General features: G+C 45.1%; 1 protein-coding gene across 2 annotated transcripts in view; it reads left to right on the forward strand.

The window, feature by feature from the left end:
* LOC128694346 (lipase 3-like) overlaps positions 1–1882 on the forward strand; it is a 78499-nt gene extending 76617 nt beyond the window's left edge. Inside the window, exon 10 of one of the 2 annotated variants that reach the window (XR_011391411.1) lies at positions 1730–1867. Coding sequence is in view for 1 of the 2 variants with exons in the window: in XM_070081273.1 (XP_069937374.1) it covers positions 1730–1882 (153 nt within the window). In the remaining variant the exon portion in view is untranslated. Of the gene's footprint in view, positions 1–1729 lie in introns of both variants that reach the window. The other variant, XM_070081273.1, reaches the window with a different exon arrangement.
* Positions 1883–26515: the final 24633 nt, after the last annotated feature.

Below are 26515 nucleotides of genomic sequence, written 5' to 3' on the forward strand. Positions count from 1 at the left end.
CCACCTATTCCATACACTTGCAACATCTGTCATATTGCTCTCCTATCCACTCTGTCATATGCCTTTTCCGAATCCACAAAAAAAAATCGGAAAGCCCACTTACGGTGGGGAAACCTAAATGGCCAGGAAGAGAAAACTCTGAAAGCCCTCATATAAAGATAGATCCAACTGGGCTGCCTCTATACCAACACCATACGAAAACTGTGGATCCCCACAGCAACAACAGATCATGGGACTCTTATATAGACCCCAAGACAAATATCGGAGGGTCCACAGCAAGAGCAAACTCGGAGGAAACCTAAATGGCCAGGACGAGAAAAATTAGAAACTCCACATACGAATAAAGATCCAACCAGGCGGCCCCTATACAAGCACCAAGAGAAAACTGGGTTCCCTCACAGCAAGAGCAGATTCTGGGGCTCTTAAATAGACCCCCAAGAAAAATGTCGGAAGGCCCACACCATGAGCAAAATTGGGGAAAACCTAAATGGCCAGGAAGAGACAAATCGGAAAGCCCACACACGAAGAATGATCCAACTGGACTGCCAGTATACAAAGACAAAGAGAAAACTGGGAGACCCCCTCCAACAAGAGGAGATTCTGGGGCTCCTAAATTGACCCCAAGAAAAAATTTCGGTGGGCCCCACAGCAAGATCAAATTCGAGAACCTAAATGGTCAGGACGAGAAAAGTCGGAAAGTTTACATACCTGGAGAAGGTTTCGGGGATCAACGCCCCCGCGGCCGGGTCTGTGACCAGGCCTCATGGTGAATCAGGGCCTGATCAATCAGGCTGTTACTGTTGGCCGCACAGAACCCGACGTACGAACCACAGCCCGGCTGGTCAGATACTGACTGTAGGTGCCTGTCCGGCTCCTTCTTGAAGACACCCAGGGGTCTTTTGGTAATTCCCCTTATGTATGTTGGGAGGCAGTTGAACAGTCTTGGGCCCCTGACTCTTACTGTGTTGTCAATCTTATCGTGCTAGTGGCACCCCTGCTTTTCACTTGGGGGATGTTGCATTTTCTGCCGAGTCTTTTGCATTTATAGGGAGTGATTTTCGGGTGCAAGTTTGGTACTAATTCCTCTAGGATTTTCCAAATGTATATAATCATGTATCTCTCAAACCTGCGTTCTAGGGAGTACAGGTTGAGGAACTTAACTGTTCCCAGTAAATGAGGTGTTTTATCGCAGTTTTGTGTATACAGAGAAAGATGCAACTGGGTGATCCCTATACAAACACCAAGAGAAAACTGGGGACCCATTCAATTTTTGAGGGACCTTGAATGTCTGTGATGCTGCCATCGTTGTTATCACTACTGTTGCTGCATCTGACATCACCATTTCTAATGCTGCTGTTGTTGATGCTACCATTGCTAACGCCACCGCTGATGCCTACGTTGTGTGATCTATAACCTTTGGCTTGGATCAAATCCTGTTTGTGGTTTCACTGTGACTACTATAGTTGTCTCTTAATATGTTACAATAGTTATATTCTGTATTGTGTTGATACCTTAATTGTGGCAACCATAAATGGCAATTGCTTTGAGGCACTTTAAAGAAAAATGTTATAATCTGATTCCTCTGTGTTGCAGTGTATGTTATGACTAATTCTCATGTGTATGTTATAACTAATTTTCTTGTGTTTGTTTTAGCTAATTCTCATGTGTATGTTATGATTAATTCTCCTGTGTTGAGGTGTATGTTATGTTAAATTCTTCTGTGTTGCAGGACGTACAACAGACAGCATCGGAGCTGCCCTGGGTTGCACTCTACTACCGGGTTCCGCTGAGAGAATTCAACCACCTGGACTTCATGTGGGCGGAGAACGCGAGAGACCTTGTTTATCGTCCCTTGGTGAAGTTCCTCCTAGAATTCCAGTGAGTGAGATGAATCGGTGAACCTTCGGCACGAGACATGCGTCAGGAAGGCAAAAACTGTTTGGCGTCTTGACTCACGAAATCATAATAACACGATTGCAAACGAACCAAGGAACAAGTGGGGGTTGAACCTATAATATATTTATACACCCTGAAAAAGTACAGGAAGACATAAACAGGGTTTTCCAGTGGGCAGTGGAAAACAACATGACGTTCAATGGTGATAAGTTCCAACTGTTTAGGTATGGAAAGAATGAAGAAATCAAAAGGAGCACTATATACAAAGCTCAATAGGGTCACCAAATAGAACGTAACGAACAAGTAAAAGACCTAGGAATAATTATGCCAGCTGACCTTTCCTTTAAAGGCCATAACAAGACAAAGATCACAACAGCCAGGAAGATGACTGGGTGGGTATTGAGAACTTTCAAAACAAGGGAAACTGCCGATGGTGACACTCTTCAAATCGCTAGTGCTCCCTCACTTAGAATATTGCTCAGTGCTGACGGCCCCGTTCAGGGCAGGAGAAATATCGTAGCTGGAACAAATACAGAGATCGTTTACGGTTCACATTGAGCCAGTAAAACACCTAAACTACTTTTAACGCCTGCAAGTCTTGAACATGTACTCATTGGAGCGGAGGAGAGAGAGGTACATGATAATATATACCTGGAAGGTACTGGAGGGTTTGGTCCCAAATCTGCACACTGCCATAACAACATACTGGAGTGAGAGATATGGGAGGAAGTGTAAAATAAACCCAGTGAGGAGCAGGAGTGCGGTGAGGACAATAAGGGAGCACTGTATCAACATCCAGGGTCCAAGACTTTTCAACATCTTACCAGAAGATAACAGAAACACTGCTGGAACAAGTGTTGAAGCCTTTAAGAGGAAACTAGACAAGTATCTTCACCAGGTGCCAGATCAACCAGGCTGTGATGGATATGTGGAGCAACGGACCTCCAGCAGCAACAGCCTGGTTGACCAGGCGAGCAACAGACGAGCCTGGCCCATGGCCGGGCTCAGAGAGTAGATATACTCTCGAAATTCTTCAAAGGTATATCAAAGGTCAAAGGTATGGTGTGTAAATATACCTAGTTGGATAAATCTTATTGTAGCCAGCTGATACAGTGGACTATGCACTGGTCTGGAGTTTTCACTCACCATGAGATTCTTCGGCGTCTTGTAACGCTAGTCTACAGTCTACTAGTCTATGTTCTGCAGTGTAGGCAAAACAGTTGTGTGACTCAGATGTGGTGGAGACAATGGCAAGATGAAGACAGTTGATGGAAAGACATTAATACTGTGGAATCCTTTATACAGTTTCACTCAACATCGGGGTTCATCCAGTAGTTTTAGATGAAACGTTGTGCACATGAAGGTTTCCACTGCATTTGTGTCTCTTCGCCAGCTTAAATTTGCTCATTTTGTGGTCAGATTAATGAAGCTACTGAAGACTCAACATGTTCTTGTCAGAGAATGAAGTAATATTAGTTACTAGAGATTATCTCCCTGCAAGAGATGCAACGATTTTCTGCTATGATGATGATGATGAACCTGTCTTTAGTAAACAAGAATCACAAGGAGATACTTCAAAATCAAAATGCTGTATTAATCTTACGAGTCAAACTCATCATGTCATCTAGGTTTAGAGAGAATGTTCATAAGTTATTCTGTAAAAATATGTCGTGGCTGTGTTTCAGGGCGCCCCATCCCCCTTCCAGTTACGTATTGTATACGTTAGACAGACAGGTTAACAGCTATTTGTGTAAATTTCCGACTTTTCAGACAGAGCTTGCGATCTTAGCTTATAAAGAATCAAAGGAACTTCTATTACTCTAGGTTTTTTGCGAGGTAAAGACGAGTTGCCAAGTTACGGTACAAAATTTTGTGTTGTGTTAGTTTACAACACACAATAAGATAGGGTGACTAAACAGGACAACGTAGAGACAGCAGTTGTAATGTCTAGTGTGATCACTTACTCTCGTCAGTTTCCACATTAATTAAGAGAAAGTTAATGATTTAATATGAAAGATAATGATGCTATATTTTTTGTCACATACTTTATTTGTTATATTTTTGATGCAAGACTCTTTGAAAGTAAGATACAAATGTAGTATTAGGATATTTATTAAGGAGACGTTTCGCCGTTCAGGGGATTTATCAGTGCAGTACAGAAAACCAAAGTTTATGGAGTATATTCTGGATCATGGTCAGGTGTTGAACATGAGGAGAGGGTTAAGTGACAGATATGTCTACTTTGTGCTGAAGGAGCCTGGCTAGAACTTCTGAAATCATAAAAATGTCAAAATTACATGAGATTGCTATTTCTTTGAGAGCTGATTTTAAACAGCGCCCCTGTGCTAGACAGTTTCTGTAATGAGTAATCTGGCATCTTTGGGAATTTCAGTATCTAGTGCAGGCATTGCTTGTTTCATGCCTTTGACATTTATACTTACGTATGTTTCAGTCCCGCCATATCCCTGGGATGGTATAGATGTCAGCACTAGTCTTTATTGTGTGAGTTCCTTTTTCATACCAAGTCCTTGACTGTGATGGATGTGATGGTGGCTGTGATGGATGTGATGGTGGCTGTGATGGATGTGATGGTGGCTGTGATGGATGTGATGGTGGCTATGATGGATGTGATGGTGGCTATGATGGATGTGATGGTGGCTGTGATGGATGTGATGGTGGCTGTGATGGATGTGATGGTGGCTGTGATGGATGTGATGGTGGCTGTGATGGATGTGATGGTGGCTGTGATGGATGTGATGGTGGCTGTGATGGATGTAATGGTGGCTATGATGGATGTGATGGTGGCTGTGATGGATGTGATGGTGGCTGCGATGGATGTGATGGTGGCTGTGATGGATGTGATGGTGGCTATGATGGATGTGATGGTGGCTGTGATGGATGTGATGGTGGCTATGATGGATGTGATGGTGGCTGTGATGGATGTGATGGTGGCTGTGATGGATGTGATGGTGGCTGTGATGGATGTGATGGTGGCTGTGATGGATGTGATGGTGGCTGTGATGGATGTGATGGTGGCTATGATGGATGTGATGGTGGCTGTGATGGATGTGATGGTGGCTGTGATGGTTTATAAAGTTTTATTTTGGCATGAATGACTGAGATAGTGTTTGATGATTGGCTGATTAGTAGTACTAGGTGACTGTGTCAGGTTATACGGATGATTTTCTCGTTTTTTCTTAAGCAATTATTGGTGAAATGTGTTCAGCTTTTAAGTCTGGTAAAGGCTTGAAGTATGTAGTCACATTATTACTCTTCTGGGAAAGCAGTGCAAGTGATCCTATATTCTCTCAGTGTATAATCTTGTGATGACTTGTCTCTATTCTCATGTCATGGTGAGACAGGAAGAGTAATAGTTCGTCTTTGTGGTTTCCTGAAATCAAATGTATTATTGTTTTTGCACAGTAATGTGTCTTGAAGAGTAGACGTCTTATTTTTTTATCCTCCATGATGAACTTAACTGAGTTTTCTACAAAATTGTTTTTATTAAAGAGTACAATTGCGTCGAGTCCCTTGAGTACAATGAATATGATATCAGTCACATCGTAGCCACTTTCCTCCGTTTGTGATGTGCGGTTCCAACCTCTCCACCTTCAGGTGATCCATTTATAAGTTATTAACTAGGACCGCACTGACGGATGAATCGAAGCCCAGCTCAACAATGCCGACGAAATCCTTAGATGACAGATGGTCCAGATCGAGAGTAAATTTTAAAGGAGTAGAGCGATGGCTTGTATAGTGGGAACCCTAGTGAGCGAAGATGTTATGTTCTAACTTGAGAGTTTCTTGTCCATAACACTGGCACTTCAAATCTTGTCAAAAAGAACACCAGTGTTAGATGTGAGCAGGGCTGATCGTGTCTAAGAGTATGAGAGGTATTGTGCCAAAGTTCCTGCTAGGTTGTGTGCTGCGCCACCGCTGCACCAGGAGACAGGTCTAAATTAATTCATACGTGGCTACCGGTCTCATTAACTCATACACGGGTCCTGGTCTAGGTAGCACACATGCATGGGTGCTAGTCTTGGTAGCACACATACATGGGTGCTGGTCTAGGTAGCACACATACATGGGTGCTGGGCTAGGAAGCACACATACATGGGTGCTGGTCTAGGTAGCACACATACATGGGTGCTAGTCTTGGTAGCACACATACATGGGTGCTGGTCTAGGTAGCACACATACATGGGTGCTGGTCTAGGAAGCACACATACATGGGTGCTGGTCTAGGAAGCACACATACATGGGTGCTGGTCTAGGAAGCACACATACATGGATGCTGGTCTAGGAAGCACACATACATGGGTGCTGGTCTAGGAAGCACACATACATGGGTGCTGGTCTAGGAAGCACACATTCATGGGTGCTGGTCTAGGAAGCACACATACATGGGTGCTGGTCTAGGAAGCACACATACATGGGCGCTGGTCTAGGAAGCACACATACATGGGTGCTGGTCTAGGAAGCACACATACATGGGTGCTGGTCTAGGAAGCACACATACATGGGTGCTGGTCTAGGAAGCACACATACAAGGGTGCTGGTCTAGGTAGCACACATACATGGGTGTTGGTCTAGGAAGCACACATACATGGGTGCTGGTCTAGGAAGCACACATACATGGGTGTTGGTCTAGGAAGCACACATACATTGGTGCTGGTCTAGGAAGCACACATACATGGGTGCTGGTCTAGGAAGCACACATACATGGGTGTTGGTCTAGGAAGCACACATACATGGGTGCTGGTCTAGGAAGCACACATACATGGGTGCTGGTCTAGGAAGCACACATACATGGGTGCTGGTCTAGGAAGCACACATACATGGGTGCTGGGCTAGGAAGCACACATACATGGGTGCTGGTCTAGGTAGCACACATACATGGGTGCTGGTCTAGGAAGCACACATACATGGGTGCTGGTCTAGGAAGCACACATACATGGGTGCTGGTCTAGGAAGCACACATACATGGGTGCTGGACTAGGTAGCACACATACATGGGTGCTGGTCTAGGAAGCACACATACATGGGTGCTGGTCTAGGAAGCACACATACATGGGCGCTGGTCTAGGAAGCACACATACATGGGTGCTGGTCTAGGAAGCACACATACATGGGTGCTGGTCTAGGAAGCACACATACATGGGCGCTGGTCTAGGAAGCACACATACATGGGTCCTAGTCTAGGAAGCACACATACATGGGTGCTGGTCTAGGAAGCACACATACATGGGTGCTGGTCTAGGAAGCACACATACATGGGTGCTGGTCTAGGAAGCACACATACATGGGTGCTGGTCTAGGAAGCACACATACATGGGTCCTGGTCTAGGAAGCACACATACATGGGTGCTGGTCTAGGAAGCACACATACATGGGTGCTGGTCTAGGAAGCACACATACATGGGTGCTGGTCTAGGAAGCACACATACATGGGTGCTGGTCTAGGAAGCACACATACATGGGTGCTGGTCTAGGAAGCACACATACATGGGTGCTGGTCTAGGAAGCACACATACATGGGTGCTGGTCTAGGAAGCACACATACATGGGTGCTGGTCTAGGAAGCACACATACATGGGTGCTGGTCTAGGAAGCACACATACATGGGTGCTGGTCTAGGAAGCACACATACATGGGTGCTGGTCTAGGAAGCACACATACATGGGTGCTGGTCTAGGAAGCACACATACATGGGTGCTGGTCTAGGAAGCACACATACATGGGTGCTGGTCTAGGAAGCACACATACATGGGTGCTGGTCTACGAAGCACACATACATGAAGCACACATACATGGGTGCTGGTCTAGGAAGCACACATACATGGGTGCTGGTCTAGGAAGCACACATACATGGGTGCTGGTCTAGGAAGCACACATACATGGGTGCTGGTCAACGAAGCACACATACATGGGTGCTGGTCTAGGAAGCACACATACATGGGTGCTGGTCTAGGAAGCACACATACATGGGTGCTGGTCTAGGAAGCACACATACATGGGTGCTGGTCTACGAAGCACACATACATGGGTGCTGGTCTAGGAAGCACACATACATGGGTGCAGGTCTAGGAAGCACACATACATGGGTGCTGGTCTAGGAAGCACACATACATGGGTGCTGGTCTAGGAAGCACACATACATAGGTGCTGGTCTAGGAAGCACACATACATGGGTGCTGGTCTAGGAAGCACACATACATGGGTGCTGGTCTAGGAAGCACACATACATGGGTGCTGGTCTACGAAGCACACATACATGGGTGCTGGTCTACGAAGCACACATACATGGGTGCTGGTCTACGAAGCACACATACATGGGTGCTGGTCTAGGAAGCACACATACATGGGTGCTGGTATCAGATTGTCAGGTGGATGTACTCAGCCATCTCTTAGCGCCCCATCCCCCCGCCCCAACACAACCAGCACCGGACTGATGACGTCCCTTGCGGGCGCTACGTCTCCTTCACCAATGTTTACTTAAATATCACATTTGTCTTACACACATGTGAATGTTATTCACCACCAACACTTTTTTAATTTCTGTCACGTAATGTATTTATTATATTTTGGCCCACAATGCACTGCGTGTTAGTGAACACTGCATGGAAGACCTTACCAGGGAATGAATGCAAGTTACCAACAACAACAAGCAGCAAATAACAATGAGCAACAGCAACAATAATAATAAAGACGGTAACAGCAACAAGCAACAAGAAATGAATAACAAACAAAACAATAGAAACAATAACAGCAATGAACAAAAAAACATCAGCAAAAGCAGCAACAAATAACAGCAACAACAAAGAAAAACGACAAACAACAAAAGCGATAACAGCAACATACAACAACAACAAACGACATAAACAATAACAAAATTTAAAAACATCAACAACAAAATAACAGCAACAAACAGTAACAGTAACAAACAAGAAAAATAATAACAGCAACGAACAAGAAAAACAACAGGAACAAACAACAAAAACAACAGCAACAAAAAACAGCAACAAACGACAAGTGCAACAATCAACAACAGCGACAACAACAAGAACAGCAGAAAAACAATAACAACAACACCACACAAGAAAAAACAACAGTAACAACAGCAGCAACAGTTACCAACCACTGTTACAAGTACACAGTAGTAGCATTGTAGTACAGATCACAGCCTCGATATCACCATGACACCTTTCTCAGCAAGCTGCTGTACCCACACACCTCTCTCAGCAAGTTGCTGTACCCACACACCTTTCTCAGCAAGCTGCTGTGCCCACACACCTCTCTCAGCAAGCTGCTGTACCCGCACACCTCTCTCAGCAAGCTGCTGTACCCGCACACCTCTCTCAGCATGCTGCTGTACCCACACACCTCTCTCAGCAAGCTGCTGTACCCACACACCTCTCTCAGCAAGCTGCTGTACCCACACACCTCTCTCAGCAAGCTGTTGTACCCACACACCTCTCTCAGCAAGCTGCTGTGCCCACACACCTCTCTCAGCATGCTGCTGTACCCACACACCTCTCTCAGCAAGTTGCTGTACCCACACACCTCTCTCAGCATGCTGCTGTACCCACACACCTCTCTCAGCAAGCTGCTGTGCCCACACACCTCTCTCAGCAAGCTGCTGTACCCGCACACCTCTCTCAGCAAGCTGCTGTACCCGCACACCTCTCTCAGCATGTTGCTGTACCCACACACCTCTCTCAGCAAGCTGCTGTACCCACACACCTCTCTCAGCAAGCTGCTGTACCCACACACCTCTCTCAGCAAGCTGTTGTACCCACACACCTCTCTCAGCAAGCTGCTGTACCCACACACCTCTCTCAGCAAGTTGCTGTACCCACACACCTCTCTCAGCAAGCTGCTGTACCCACACACCTCTCTCAGCAAGTTGCTGTACCCACACACCTCTCTCAGCAAGCTGCTGTACCCACACACCTCTCTCAGCAAGCTGCTGTACCCGCACACCTCTCTCAGCAAGCTGCTGTACCCGCACACCTCTCTCAGCATGCTGCTGTACCCACACACCTCTCTCAGCAAGCTGCTGTACCCACACACCTCTCTCAGCAAGCTGCTGTACCCACACACCTCTCTCAGCAAGCTGTTGTACCCACACACCTCTCTCAGCAAGCTGCTGTGCCCACACACCTCTCTCAGCATGCTGCTGTACCCACACACCTCTCTCAGCAAGTTGCTGTACCCACACACCTCTCTCAGCATGCTGCTGTACCCACACACCTCTCTCAGCAAGCTGCTGTACCCACACACCTCTCTCAGCAAGCTGTTGTGCCCACACACCTCTCTCAGCAAGCTGCTGTACCCGCACACCTCTCTCAGCAAGCTGCTGTACCCGCACACCTCTCTCAGCAAGCTGCTGTACCCACACACCTCTCTCAGCAAGCTGCTGTACCCACACACCTCTCTCAGCAAGCTGCTGTACCCACACACCTCTCTCAGCAAGCTGTTGTACCCACACACCTCTCTCAGCAAGCTGCTGTACCCACACACCTCTCTCAGCAAGTTGCTGTACCCACACACCTCTCTCAGCAAGCTGCTGTACCCACACACCTCTCTCAGCAAGCTGCTGTACCCACACACCTCTCTCAGCAAGCTGCTATACCCGCACACCTCTCTCAGCAAGCTGCTGTACCCACACACCTCTCTCAGCAAGTTGCTGTACCCACACACCTCTCTCAGCAAGATGCTGTACCCACCCACCTCTCTCAGCATGCTGCTGTACCCACACACCTCTCTCAGCAAGCTGCTGTACCCACACACCTCTCTCAGCAAGCTGCTGTACCCACACACCTCTCTCAGCAAGCTGCTGTACCCACACACCTCTCTCAGCAAGCTGCTGTACCCACACACCTCTCTCAGCAAGCTGCTGTACCCGCACACCTCTCTCAGCATGCTGCTGTACCCACACACCTCTCTCAGCAAGCTGCTGTACCCACACACCTCTCTCAGCAAGCTGCTGTACCCACACACCTCTCTCAGCAAGCTGTTGTACCCACACACCTCTCTCAGCAAGCTGCTGTACCCACACACCTCTCTCAGCAAGTTGCTGTACCCACACACCTCTCTCAGCAAGCTGCTGTACCCACACACCTCTCTCAGCAAGCTGCTGTACCCACACACCTCTCTCAGCAAGCTGCTATACCCGCACACCTCTCTCAGCAAGCTGCTGTACCCACACACCTCTCTCAGCAAGTTGCTGTACCTCTCTCAGCACGGTGCTGTACCCACACCTCTCTCAGCAAGCTGCTGTACCCACACACCTCTCTCAGCAAGCTGCTGTACCCACACACCTCTCTCTGCAAGCTGCTATACCCGCACACCTCTCTCAGCAACCTGCTGTACCCACACACCTCTCTCAGCAAGTTGCTGTACCCACACACCTCTCTCAGCAAGCTGCTGTACCCACACACCTCTCTCAGCAAGCTGCTGTACCCACACACCTCTCTCAGCAAGCTGCTGTACCCACACACCTCTCTCAGCAAGCTGCTGTACCCACACACCTCTCTCAGCAAGCTGCTATACCCGCACACCTCTCTCAGCAAGCTGCTGTACCCACACACCTCTCTCAGCAAGTTGCTGTACCCACACACCTCTCTCAGCAAGTTGCTGTACCCACACACCTCTCTCAGCAAGCTGCTGTACCCACACACCTCTCTCAGCAAGCTGCTGTACCCACACACCTCTCTCAGCAAGCTGCTATACCCACACACCTCTCTCAGCAAGCTGCTGTACCCGCACACCTCTCTCAGCAAGCTGCTGTACCCACACACCTCTCTCAGCAAGCTGCTATACCCGCACACCTCTCTCAGCAAGCTGCTGTACTCACACATCTCTCTCAGCAAGTTGCTGTACCCACACACCTCTCTCAGCAAGCTGCTGTACCCACACACCTCTCTCAGCAAGATAGATGCCCACACACCTCTCTCAGCAAGCTGCTGCTGTACCCACACACCTCTCTCAGCAAGCTGCTGTATCCACACACCTCTCTCAGCAAGCTGCTCTACCCGCACACCTCTCTCAGCAAGCTGCTGTACCCACACACCTCTCTCAGCAAGCTGCTGTACCCGCACACCTCTCTCAGCATGCTGCTGTACCCACACACCTCTCTCAGCAAGCTGCTGTACCCACACACCTCTCTCAGCAAGCTGCTGTACCCACACACCTCTCTCAGCAAGCTGCTGTACCCACACACCTCTCTCAGCAAGCTGCTGTACCCACACACCTCTCTCAGCAAGCTGCTGTACCCACACACCTCTCTCAGCAAGCTGCTGTACCCACACACCTCTCTCAGCAAGCTGCTGTACCCGCACACCTCTCTCAGCAAGCTGCTGTACCCACACACCTCTCTCAGCAAGCTGCGGTACCCACACACCTCTCTCAGCAAGCTGCTGTACCCGCACACCTCTCTCAGCAAGCTGCTGTACCCACACACCTCTCTCAGCAAGCTGCTGTACCCACACACCTCTCTCAGCAAGCTGCTGTACCCACACACCTCTCTCAGCAAGCTGCTGTACCCGCACACCTCTCTCAGCAAGCTGCTGTACCCACACACCTCTCTCAACAAGCTGCGGTACCCACACACCTCTCTCAGCAAGCTGCTGTACCCGCACACCTCTCTCAGCAAGCTGCTGCACCCACACACCTCTCTCAGCAAGCTGCGGTACCCACACACATCTCTCAGCAAGCTGCGATACTCACACACCTCTCTCAGCAAGCTGCTGTACCCACACACCTCTCTCAGCAAGCTGCTGTACCCGCACACCTTTCTCAGCAAGCTGCTGTACCTACACACCTCTCTCAGCAAGCTGCTGTACCCACACACCTCTCTCAGCAAGCTGCTGTACCCACACACCTCTCTCAGCAAGTTGCTGTACCCACACACCTCTCTCAGCAAGTTACTGTACCCACACACCTCTCTCAGCAAGCTGCTGTACCCACACACCTCTCTCAGCAAGCTGCTGTACCCACACACCTCTCTCAGCAAGCTGCTGTACCCACACACCTCTCTCAGCAAGCTGCTGTACCCACACACCTCTCTCAGCAAGCTGCTGTACCCACACACCTCTCTCAGCAAGCTGCTGTACCCACACACCTCTCTCAGCAAGTTGCTGTACCCACACACCTCTCTCAGCAAGTTGCTGTACCCACACACCTCTCTCAGCAAGCTGCTGTACCCACACACCTCTCTCAGCAAGCTGCTGTACCCACACACCTCTCTCAGCAAGCTGCTGTACCCACACACCTCTCTCAGCAAGCTGCTGTACCCGCACACCTCTCTCAGCAAGCTGCTGTACCCACACACCTCTCTCAGCAAACTGCTGCACTCGCACACCTCTCTCAGCAAGTTGCTGTACCCACACACCTCTCTCAGCAAGCTGCTGTACCCACACACCTCTCTCAGCAAGCTGCTGTACCGACACACCTCTCTCAGCAAGCTGCTGTTCCCACACACCTCTCTCAGCAAGCTGCTGTACCCACACACCTTTCTCAGCAATCTGCTGTACCCGCACACCTCTCTCAGCAAGTTGCTGTACCCAAACACCTCTCTCAGCAAGCTGCTGTACCCACACATCTCTCTCAGCAAGCTGCTGTACCCACACACCTCTCTCAGCAAGCTGTACCCGCACACCTCTCTCAGCAAGCTGCTGTACCCACACACCTCTCTCAGCAAGCTGCTGTACCCACACACCTCTCTCAGCAAGCTGCTGTACCCGCACACCTCTCTCAGCAAGCTGCTGTACCCGCACACCTCTCTCAGCAAGCTGCTGTACCCACACTCCTCTCTCAGCAAGCTGCTGTACCCACATACCTCTCTCAGCAAGCTGCTGTACCCACACACCTCTCTCAGCAAGCTGCTGTACCCGCACACCTCTCTCAGCAAGCTGCTGTACCCACACACCTCTCTCAGCAAGCTGCTGTATCCACACACCTCTCTCAGCAAGTTGCTGTACCCACACACCTCTCTCAGCAAGCTGCTGTACCCGCACACCTCTCTCAGCAAGCTGCTGTACCCACACACCTCTCTCAGCAAGTTGCTGTACCCACACACCTCTCTCAGCAAGCTGCTGTACCCACACACCTCTCTCAGCAAGCTGCTGTACCCACACACCTCTCTCAGCAAGCTGCTGTACCCACACACCTCTCTCAGCAAGCTGCTGTACCCGCACACCTCTCTCAGCAAGCTGCTGTACCCACACACCTCTCTCAGCAAACTGCTGCACTCGCACACCTCTCTCAGCAAGTTGCTGTACCCACACACCTCTCTCAGCAAGCTGCTGTACCCACACACCTCTCTCAGCAAGCTGCTGTACCCACACACCTCTCTCAGTAAGCTGATGTTCCCACACACCTCTCTCAGCAAGCTGCTGTACCCACACACCTTTCTCAGCAATCTGCTGTACCCGCACACCTCTCTCAGCAAGTTGCTGTACCCAAACACCTCTCTCAGCAAGCTGCTGTACCCACACACCTCTCTCAGCAAGCTGCTGTACCCACACACCTCTCTCAGCAAGCTGTACCCGCACACCTCTCTCAGCAAGCTGCTGTACCCACACACCTCTCTCAGCAAGCTGCTGTACCCACACACCTCTCTCAGCAAGCTGCTGTACCCACACACCTTTCTCAGCAATCTGCTGTACCCGCACACCTCTCTCAGCAAGCTGCTGTACCCACACTCCTCTCTCAGCAAGCTGCTGTACCCACATACCTCTCTCAGCAAGCTGCTGTACCCACACACCTCTCTCAGCAAGCTGCTGTACCCGCACACCTCTCTCAGCAAGCTGCTGTACCCACACACCTCTCTCAGCAAGCTGCTGTATCCACACACCTCTCTCAGCAAGTTGCTGTACCCACACACCTCTCTCAGCAAGCTGCTGTACCCGCACACCTCTCTCAGCAAGCTGCTGTACCCACACACCTCTCTCAGCAAGCTGCTGTACCCACACACCTCTCTCAGCAAGCTGCTGTACCCAAACACCTCTCTCAGCAAGCTGCTGTACCCACACACCTCTCTCAGCAAGCTGCTGTACCCACACACCTCTCTCAGCAAGCTGCTGTACCCACACACCTCTCTCAGCAAGCTGCTGTACCCACACACCTCTCTCAGCAAGTTGCTGTACCCACACACCTCTCTCAGCAAGCTGCTGTACCCACACACCTCTCTCAGCAAGTTGCTGTACCCACACACCTCTCTCAGCAAGCTGCTGTACCCGCACACCTCTCTCAGCAAGCTGCTGTACCCACACACCTCTCTCAGCAAGCTGCTGTACCCACACACCTCTCTCAGCACGCTGCTGTACCCACAGTAGAGAGCTTATACCTAAAACATTTAACATATGTTCATAATGCAAGATTTTGTTAAGGAAAACATATAGATTTGTTATTTTTCATTGGTAGTTTTTGTGCAGCTTTCAAGGTGTGTCTTGATGCTTGTTCTTTTATCTGAGGATCTGGTGATGCCCTTGTGATGTGGGAATTGACTTTTATCTCGTGTTTATTCAACTATGTTCTGTTTCCCGTGTTTCCTGATTTATATGGAGATTCTTGAAGCTAGTTTATTGTGGATGAACGAGAGACGTTCTTGTCTGCTGAGCGTCAAGCTGAAGGATCAGGTCAGATGTTAGATCATGTGTCAGGTCAAATGTTTCGTCATGTGTGAGGTCAGATGTCAAGTCGTGTGTGAGGTCAAATGTTTCGTCATGTGTGAGGTCAGATGTCAAGTCGTGTGTAAGGTCAGATGTCAGGTCATGTGTGAGGTCAGACGTTAGGTGATGTGTGAGGCCAGATGTTAGGTCATGTGTGAGGTCAGTTATTAGGTCATGTGTGAGGCCAGATGTCAGGTCATGTGCGAGGTCAGATGTTAGGTCATGTGTGATGTTAGATGTCAGGTCCTGCGTGAGGCCAGATATCAGGTCATGTGTGAGGCCAAATGTCAGGTCATGCGCAGCGTCTGGTGAAAATCCTTAAATTTTTAAGGGTGGACTGGTAATCCAGCGGGAGGCCTCGGTCAGATGACCAAAAACTTCATCTACGAGTCATCATACGACTAAGACTCGCGTCAGGAAACACTTGTCCTGTTTCCTGACAAACCTTACCTACTTACCTCTGGCTTGGCCTCTGCATGTGCGCTGTTCTGTCTCCCTCCAGCAGTCACCTAGTGTGCCCTGTTATGGAGATGCTCTGGCTCTCACCCAACTACTTCTAACCTATGCCCTAAACACAAGGAACACACCCTTGCCTTACAAAGGGACAAACCTTCTATCTTGCCTAACCCCTTCACCAACACTCCTTCCTCCTTCTCTTCCACTCCCTCCGACAACTTCCCACACCTTGCGAACTTCTAACCCCTTCTATGCTGCCGCCTTCAGCGGCACTGCCTACATAATCACGACTGTGCAGTCAACCACTTTTATCTCCAAACACCTCAGCTTTGACATGCCTACAATTCTCAACTCCTTTCTTGTAACCGGCAATCTTCCCACTATCACTTTCCCTCCTAACTTCCCTATTCCTTCCCTTCTCTCTCCTACGATGCGTAAATAAAACAAAATGCATCTGTTGGCATTGTATTGTGAAGACGATTCGTCTACCAGGGACTTTATCAGTTTATACAGATAATAACAAGTTAATAAAAAAATATAAAATAAAAAAATAACACACGGGTTGTAGAGAGGTTCCGAGGTGAAGGAGTGAGGTTATGTAGCGACATGTAATGAGCCAGCCGAGTAAGTGAGGTTAGGTAATCTCAGTATCAGGTACTGGAAGAAAATGCCTTCCTGAAACTTAGGGGATTATTATTGATCCTGAATTTTGATGGATGCTATTCGTTGTGGCTATAACTGCAGATTCTAAACATAATCTGCCGTGACGATCACTCTGACTGAGAATTCTTGCCTCTGGGAAGTTCATAAGGTGGTTCTCAGTGTTTCTGTGCAGGGTGGTTTTAGGACATGTCAGTAGCTAATATTGGCTGTACCTAAGGTACTGAAAAGGTTGTTACTATTTTTGCTGACGGGGAGTACAATGTATGTGCTGAGTGGCGCGTTGCAACTGGAGTTGTGTAGTAACATCTCGGCTTTCTTCTTGCAGTCGATGATAAAATGTTATGGGTAAACCATACCCCCGGCCGGGATTGAACCCGCGGTCATAGAGTCTCATAACTCCAGCCCGTCGCGTTAGCCACTAGACCAGCTAGCCACAATAAGATTCATCCAACTAGGTATATTTCTACACCATAGGAAGGTTAGCACAGGTATCATGTGGGAGTTCGATACGTGGATTAGGGTAGAAATACTCACGTAGGCTGTTATACGTATAATTACTGATATGTGGACAGAGCCCGCAGCCGTACCTATCTCCTTGGCTACACTCGTAAAACTGCCTAGCCGGCTGGCCAGTACCCCGTAGTGGGTGTTTTGAAATAGTGTCAGCTCAGCACAATATGAACGACCGTGACTCAAGACGGTTGGTCGTTGAGTCAACGGACAGGTTACTGGTAACTGGTTACTACTACTGAGACTGGTAACTGGTTACTACTACTGAGAGCTCGGCGACGCTAACGTATGTCGTCTCGACATACAACTAATACAAACTAGAGATGGCAGGTACACGGCTTGGGCTGATTCTATACAATGTCAAAGTACACAACATGAAACATTATAGATACATAAGTAGAACATTGGAATGAAAGCTTACGTAACTGAAACTGTAATGCAATACAAGGTATACTATAGTACAACTTAAAACTCAACAAATGAACAACGAACTCAACATTGAGATTACAAGTGATAAAAACAAAAATTTTGATCGATCGATCTGTATTCGTGTGATCTACGGATTCTGAGGAAGGAATATATACAAAGAAAGAGTGTTTAACAGAAAGGCAGATTCGGTGCACGCAAATCTAGACTGTTAACTCTCAGAATGCGGAGAGAACATGAACACAAAAAAAAAAAATTCTTGAATACTGATAAGTTGATACTGTAATTATTCATCTATACAGGTTATTTACATTTAACCCCAACTCTGCTAGGGTAAGATTGGCATATGCAGAATGGGTGTCATCTCTGGGAGGATCAAACTCTGTAGCATTGGCTAACTCATGCTGCATTTGAGGCAAATCTGAATTGGAAGTTACAAATGATACTTGAGGATTTCTCAATACCTGTCGTGTACGTAGGGAATAACGACATTCAGGTTGATCATCTGACTGAGTATCAGAGGAAGAGAGTACAGGATCAGGAGGATTGTCAGAGTCTGTCACATTAGTCTGGGTTGGAACATCATTATCATCACATACTAACTTCATATGATCCAAATGCGATTCTTTATACTGACCAGTACTAATCTCTCTAACCTTATACTTATTTCCAGTGATATGTTCAACTACTCGATAAGGACCAACAAACCTTTGATCAAGCTTTGGCATAGCAGACGTTTTGTTAAAATTAGTCAGCTCAGCACAATATGAACGACCGTGACTCAAGACGGTTGGTCGTTGAGTCAACGGACAGGTTACTGGTAACTGGTTACTACTACTGAGACTGGTAACTGGTTACTACTACTGAGACAGGCACCACTGTGACCACAAATGCAAGTTTTTACAGACGAATCTCCAGCTAGCGTGGCCGTGACGAACTCTAGCTCAAGTCCCTTCACTGCCGTCAACATGACGGCGGGTTCAATCCCGGCCGGGGGTATGGTTTGTTTGCAATCGTGTCATTACGATTTCTTGAGTCATGTTGACAACAGTGAAGGGACTTGAGCTAGAGTTCGTCACGGCCACGCTAGCTGGAGATTCGTCTGTAAAAACTTGCATTTGTGGTCACAGTGGTGCCTGTGCTAACCTTCCTATGGTGTAGAAATATACCTAGTTGGATGAATCTTATTGTGGCTAGCTGGTCTAGTGGCTAACGCGACGGGCTGGAGTTTTGAGACTCTATGACCGCGGGTTCAATTCCGGCCGGGGGTATGGTTTGTTTGCAATCGTGTCATTACGATTTCTTGAGTCATGTTATGGGTAATTAAGATGTGAGAGTGGACGAGGCTTGTATGTTCTTAAGGAGAATCCAGTGATGATCACATGCTTGATTTTAGCGTCGGGATGTGAATAATAATGTATATCATTTTTATATGTAGGTTTACTGACTTTGATATCAAGTTTATCGCCATCTTTTCGAATCATTACGTATAGGAAGGAAATGTGTTACTGTTGTTCTTCTTCAGTGGTGAAACTTACGGAAGGTTCCGCCATCTGATGTTGTTGAGATTCTGGGTGTTGAGGCATCGAGAGGCAATGATTAGGATATCGTTGACGAATCTTTGCCATGTGACACCTTTTGGAATATGAGTTTTTTGTCTCTCTTCCTCCAGATGTTTCACTTAAAAAAGATGACCATGACATCACTGACACACGATTCAATGGCGTCAGTGAAATTTTGTGGCGATAGAAGTAAATTTAGTCCATCATGAATTTTCGCACGAAGAAGGTCAACGATCTGAGAGGTTGGCACTTTAGTGAACAAGGAAAGTCGCGTCGAAACGAAGAACCTTTTATTTTCCATCGGTATGTCCTTGAATCTGTTGAGAGCTTCAGAGTGTTTTAGGTGGAACCTTCAGTCAGGTCCACTACTGAAGAAGAAAACAACAGGAAGATTAACTTCCTAGAGTACTGATGCGACAAGATGGCGATAAACTTGATTTCAAAGTCTTGAAGATGTCTCAGGTCCATGAAGGTGGATACATCTCCAGGCTGAGGGACTGACCACTTCATACTGTTTTAAGGTTGATGGACTAGTCAGGTAATCTTTACCCCTCCGTTGCTTCTGCTATCATCGCCATCTTTGTGCTCGACTGATGAATATCATATTATAATAATATACAATACCGACAAGTTGATAAGTAAGACACAGGTACAATACCGGAAACACTGAAATCGGCTACAATTGATTCTGATAATTTGCCTACAACTTAAGTCAGGCTTATTGGGCAGAGTGATTGATAATATTCACAACCCACAAATTAGTAATGACGTCTGGATGACGTTTCGCCTCCTCTAGAATTTACCGAATCATTATTTAATTATCATTTCCACTTTGTAGATGCCTGTGAATAAATATTTGTACTGTATACATGATATTAATACTGGCTCATTAATATTGAGACATAAATACATTGAGAGTTTCTCTGGCATTATTGTCATACATACATACATGCATGCATACAGAGGAATGATATTCATTGTATTAATACTGATACATATATATTTACTTCAGCATACATATATAAAAAATCGGGATACATAGTATTAGGGGTGACACATATACTATCACCTCAACACATATATATACAAAGGCGGAAGAAAAAAATATTGGAAGCCAAGAAAAATGTCTGTTGACTAGAGTATATGTCACAGAAGTTCCACTCTGAGGACGTAAACTCTATGTTAGCTAGATTTTCTTGATCTAGAATCTGTTTTACTTAGCCTAGCTTAAAGTTATTTTTCACAGGGAGTGAAACATAGATACTAGATGAGAATGGTAAATTATGAGTGGTAACCAGTGGTTAACATATTGAATGGTAAATTTGAGTGGCAACCAGTGGTTAACATATTGAATGGTAAATTTGAGTGGCAACCAGTGGTTAACATATTGAATGGTAAATTACAGTGGTAACCAGTGGTTAACATATTGAATGGTAAATTTCAGTGGCAACCAGTGGTTAACATATTGAATGGTAAATTTGAGTGGCAACCAGTGGTTAACATATTGAATGGTAAATTACAGTGGTAACCAGTGGTTAACATATTGAATGGTAAATTTCAGTGGTAACCAGTGGTTAACATATTGAATGGTGAATTTCAGTGGTAACCAGTGGTTAACATATTGAATGGTGAATTTCAGTGGCAACCAGTGGTTAACATATTGAATGGTAAATTTCAGTGGTAACCAGTGGTTAACATATTGAATGGTAAATTACAGTGGTAACCAGTGGTTAACATATTGAATGGTAAATTACAGTGGTAACCAGTGGTTAACATATTGAATGGTAAATTACAGTGGTAACCAGTGGTTAACATATTGAATGGTAAATTACAGTGGTAACCAGTGGTTAACATATTGAATGGTAAATTACAGTGGTAACCAGTGGTTAACATATTGAATGGTAAATTTCAGTGGTAGCCAGTGGTTAACATATTGAATGGTAAATTACAGTGGTAACCAGTGGTTAACATATTGAATGGTAAATTACAGTGGTAACCAGTGGTTAACATATTGAATGGTAAATTTCAGTGGTAGCCAGTGGTTAACATATTGAATGGTAAATTTCAGTGGCAACCAGTGGTTAACATATTGAATGGTAAATTACAGTGATAACCAGTGGTTAACATATTGAATGGTAAATTTCAGTGGTAGCCAGTGGTTAACATATTGAATGGTAAATTACAGTGGTAACCAGTGGTTAACATATTGAATGGTAAATTACAGTGATAACCAGTGGTTAACATATTGAATGGTAAATTTCAGTGGTAGCCAGTGGTTAACATATTGAATGGTAAATTACAGTGGTAGAATTTTATAAAGTACATTGTTTCAAACAGTATTAGAATTTTATAAAGTACATTGTTCCAAACAGTGTTGGTGTTTTATAAAGTACATTGTTCCAAACAGTGTTGTTGTTTTATAAAGTACATTGTTCCAAACAGTGTTGGTGTTTTATAAAGTACATTGTTCCAAACAGTGTTGGTGTTTTATAAAGTACATTGTTCAAACAGTGTTGGTGTTTTATAAAGTACATTGTTCCAAACAGTGTTGGTGTTTTATAAAGTACATTGTTCCAAACAGTGTTGGTGTTTTATAAAGTACATTGTTCCAAACAGTGTTGGTGTTCTTATACATTGTTCCAGTGTTACTGTTTTTATAAAGAAAATTGTTCCAAATACAGTGTTGCTTTTTTGCAACAAACATTGTTCCAAATACAGTGTTGATGTTTTTCAACTTACATTGTTCCAAACGTAGTGTTTGTTTTATGTAATACTTGTCTCTAAGAATGGTAGATGAGCTTCCACATATAAAACGTTTTATGGTTGAAGGTTTGCAGCATCAGCAGCCTTATATATAAGTTAGTGTTGTCAGTGAACCTTCGCCGTAACTCATGAAACATAACATCAATACTATCAAAAAATTAAAAGTGAAGTTTGGCTGTATCAGTGACATCACCATCATTCAGTTTGACTTCACACAAACTCAACTTAACGCTCGTGATTTCACTTAAGCTTTTAAAACTGCTTCTGTAAGACGTCTTGACTGCAAATTTTGTCACCTTTCAGTTTTATAAACTCATTTTTTTTAATCGTTCAACAACATTAGCCGCAAAGTGCTGGCTGCAGCACCTCCAAACATGTGACATACACTGTACTTTTCGTAGACTAAAGAAACAATTTATTTCAGCCATTATGAAGGCGAGTTGCCTTACGAAATCCTCAAAATATCAACGAAGAGCCACACTTGAGCTCCTGATCTCTGTCGTCACAGTGGCATACTTGTATAACATTACGACGGTGAAGATGTGTCTGACGCACTGATGGTAAATGCAAGTACGTCAGATGCTAGTGAGTGATCATTGCCAAAACACCACCACTAGTTATAGTAATCTTTGTTACACTTCACCGGCACCTGTCACTGTCCATCTGTCTCACTGTACTTCCTCTAGAAAGATTCAGCATCCCAGTTATAGTATTATATTTCTGTTGTTATGTGGTTACCCGCCAGTTACACAGTGTGACACTGTCGCACAGTATCACAGAGTGTGACACAATGTGTTACACTGCTTGTAAGACATTCATCATTAAACGAAGCATATTCTTTATAGCACAAACATCTCACAAAATACGAATAAGAAAAAGGTCCTTTGATTCCAAGTTATCACTTAACGGGTTCCAAGTCTTTACTTAATGGATTTCAAGTGTTCCTTTAATGGATTCCATTTCTTCTCTGAGTAGATTCCACATCCTCATTTAAGATTGTCTCAGAGAACCACTGTTATATATTCCTGAAAAAATATAATACAATCAGTATACCCGTATTAATTACACTATGTATAAAATAAAATATTAAGTTCCTGCGATTTTTATTGAAAATTTAATATTTTTTTATTTATAAATCTGAGGAGGTGGTGGCCAGGCTAGACTGTGCTGCTGTCGTGTATTAAAAACGGAATTTTATGGAGAAAAATGGTGATATTTTATCACTTCTTTAATAGTGGACACAATGAAGAGCGACGGAACGAAACACTAGGCATGAAATAATAGATAGACAAGGGTAGATAGGTTAATTATTGATTGGAAATAATTCTGTGAATACTAAGACGGGCACTGAAAGACAGGGAATGAAATACAGGAACTAGTGGTGCCAAAAATGAGAGAAATCACTCGACAGCAAATAGCTGACAGGAAATAACACATGGAATACTAGACAGGAAATATTAAACAGGAAATACTAGACAGAGGATACTAGACAGAAGATACTAGATGGGAAATAATTACTCAGCAGACACCAGTAGACTGCCTTCAAGGTGAGTGCTCGCCTCCTGACTCACTGTAGCTGCCCATACACACACTGCTGCTAGTATGTAGCCACTTTCAAGAGGGTCCTTTGATGCTGGTGGTGGGATCTTGATCCATGGAATTAGAGCTGTCTTCCTCTTTCATAGATCAAACCTGATTACTCCCACCACCCTACTGATTAATATAATAACACCAGCGTGAAAAGTTTGAAGGCTGTTGCACATGTGTCTAACTATTTATCAAAAGAATATTATGTTTAATTCTACTTAAAATTAACATGACGATAAATTATGGAATTTATTTTGAATTGAGGGCAGTAAATAACCAGTCAAGCTCATGCTGGAAGCAAGTAAATTTCTGGGCGCTCAGAAAGCTGTGTCTCGCTATATTAAACTGCTCATGAGCAAAATGCAGAACCAGAAGTCTCATTGAGCTTTTGTGTTTTCCTTCTAAGACTGAGTAATTCCCATGTTTTGTTAAGCTCAGTCCAGTGAGGAATTGAGTTTTGTGCACTACAAAATACATACATATTTCTTCCTTTCACTAACCTTTAAACTGCCCAAACATAGATCTACGTTCGTACGCGTAGCTCCGAACGTAGATCTACATTTTATTTTTCATTTCTTCAAATTTGGCACAATAGGCTTGGGTCGCCTAGACATGAAAGAATGGGTCCTAACACTCAGTGTGAGTACTATTAAAAAAATCTGGGAGCACTTAGTACCTTGTGGGAGCACCAGTTCAATTGAGCGCCAGCTGGAGCAGTGTTCCTACATTCTTGTGTTCTTATGTTCTTAAATAGCGTGGTAAACACCAGGGATTCATTGATGTCATGTCCCATTAACACTCTCCTTTTAAGAGGAAAGTAAAAATAGGTTAGATAAATACATGAGTGAGTGTAGGTGGGTGTGAGTTGGACTTGACTAGCTTGTGCTACTAGGTCTGATGTCGTACTCCTTCCTTCAGTGGATGTGACCTGACTAGGTGGGTCATTGGTCTAAGCCGGGGGAGGGGGAGTGACATGGACTTGCCTTGCATAGGCCAGTAGGCCTGCTGCAGTGTTCTTTCTTATGTTCTTACGTATTCGGCAGGCTGGCCGGCTGGCCGGCTGGTTGGCTGACTGGCTTTGGCTGTCTCTGGTTGTCTCTCTGTTTATATCTCTATCTACATCTCTGTCTATATCTATGTCTATCTATATCTCTGTCTATGTCTCTCACATGTACACATAAGTACAGTTATTATACACAGTGTAAATTACCTAGGATAATCCAAAAATTCCAAGCAAAGATAGACAGATAGATAGATAGACAGACAAACAAACAGACAGAGAGACAGAGAGACAGACAGAGAGACAGACAGCCAGACAGACAGACAGAGAGATGTACACAGACAGACATGTTTATGTGTAACAGTGAGAATAAATAAAGGAAGGTTCCCTGAGTGCCCATTTATCAAGTATGACAAGGCTGTCAACAGTACCGGGATGCTTCTCATAACATCATGCTTCAAGATATACTCCAGCATGTCTAAAACATTGCTGGGAACTATAAATATTTTGTATATATTTCTAAACAATAGTAAATGACCCAGGCAGGTGTAAATGTTCACCTGTCAATGTGATTGTGACTATTTGAGTACTATTTCAGTACCTAATATTAGTGTCAGAACAAAGATTGTCTATGAAACCAGAAGAACTATTACAAATTGTAATTATCAGAACATAAAAAATATATAAATTAAAAGAAAAACGAGAAAAAAAGGTAAATCGGCAACACTTCTGCAAGTGCAGGAGTCGATGTTGCAGTCAGGTGAGTGTCCAGAACCAACTTCACGGTCTTGTATCTCCGTAAGTACTGGAGTTTACCTGGAGAGAGTTCCGGGGGTCAACGCCCCCGCGACCGGGCTGTAACTCTAAAAATTTTTTAATCCTATAAGATGTAGAAAAATGCGCTCTTCGTTAAAAAAAAAAAATTCTTTTATTTTTCAAAATATTCGGAGCGCTAAGTGAACGTAGATCTACGTTTGGACACTTTAACGACTAAAATACTTTGGTTCTACAAATCTATAATAAATAGTTATTGCAATACATTTTCAATGTTAATTCACTCCTTAACATCCTAGAGCATGTTAATCCTGTCCAAAAATTCTGTGAGATATAGGCATGGGTTGGGATAAACTTGGTTTGGGTTGCTAATGAGGGATAGATAACTATACTCTAGGAGACACAAACTTGTAAGGAGTGAGAAACACAGGAAGGGGTAGAAATTATGTTTGATTTCAAGAATTATGTGAAATAGAATAATAATGGGATGTGAGAAATGGGTTATAATAAAGGTTATGCACTTAAGAGCGAAAGGCGTGGAGAGAGAGAGAGAGAGAGAGAGAGAGAGAGAGAGAGAGAGAGAGACAGAGAGAGAGAATGGCAGACAGACAGACAGACAGTGATAGAGTTTTGGATGTGTTAACAAAGTTAGAGAATTCAGAATCAAGGAAAATAATAGTCATTGTGGGTGACAAATTCAGACGAGAGAGAGAGGGAGAGGCTGACGGGAAAAACAGACACAGATGCAGTATAATGTTATCCTTTATTGGCAACATTTCGCCCACACAGTGCACGCCTATACTGTTGGCACCTTCCTCCAGACTAGAATGTCACGTTCTCCTGCTGTAAATTTCATCTCTCTATGGGGTTTCATGGTGAAGGAACAGTTCCTACTAACAGCAGACGAGATCTAAGGATCCCCTGATCGTATCTAGCCAACAACAGCTTCGGAAATTACCAGCAAATCAAGGAAAGTGTGCGAGGATCAGTGCCAACTGAGGTCTAACATGTAAGAAAAAATGAGCATCTTCAACAGGTGCTGATAAATTTTATAAATAAAGGTAGTCAGAATGGTGCTCTTGTTTACAAAGATGTTAAAAGTGCAGTAATTTCTATTTAGTTTCAAATAATTTGTGAGGAAGAAGCCAAGGGCTCTTGGCTTCAAACATTGCCTAGGAATTTGCTTGCAAAATTCCGGGGAA

The sequence above is a fragment of the Cherax quadricarinatus genome, chromosome 6 (genome assembly GCF_038502225.1).
Source record: "Cherax quadricarinatus isolate ZL_2023a chromosome 6, ASM3850222v1, whole genome shotgun sequence".
NCBI classification, from domain to species: domain Eukaryota; kingdom Metazoa; phylum Arthropoda; class Malacostraca; order Decapoda; family Parastacidae; genus Cherax; species Cherax quadricarinatus.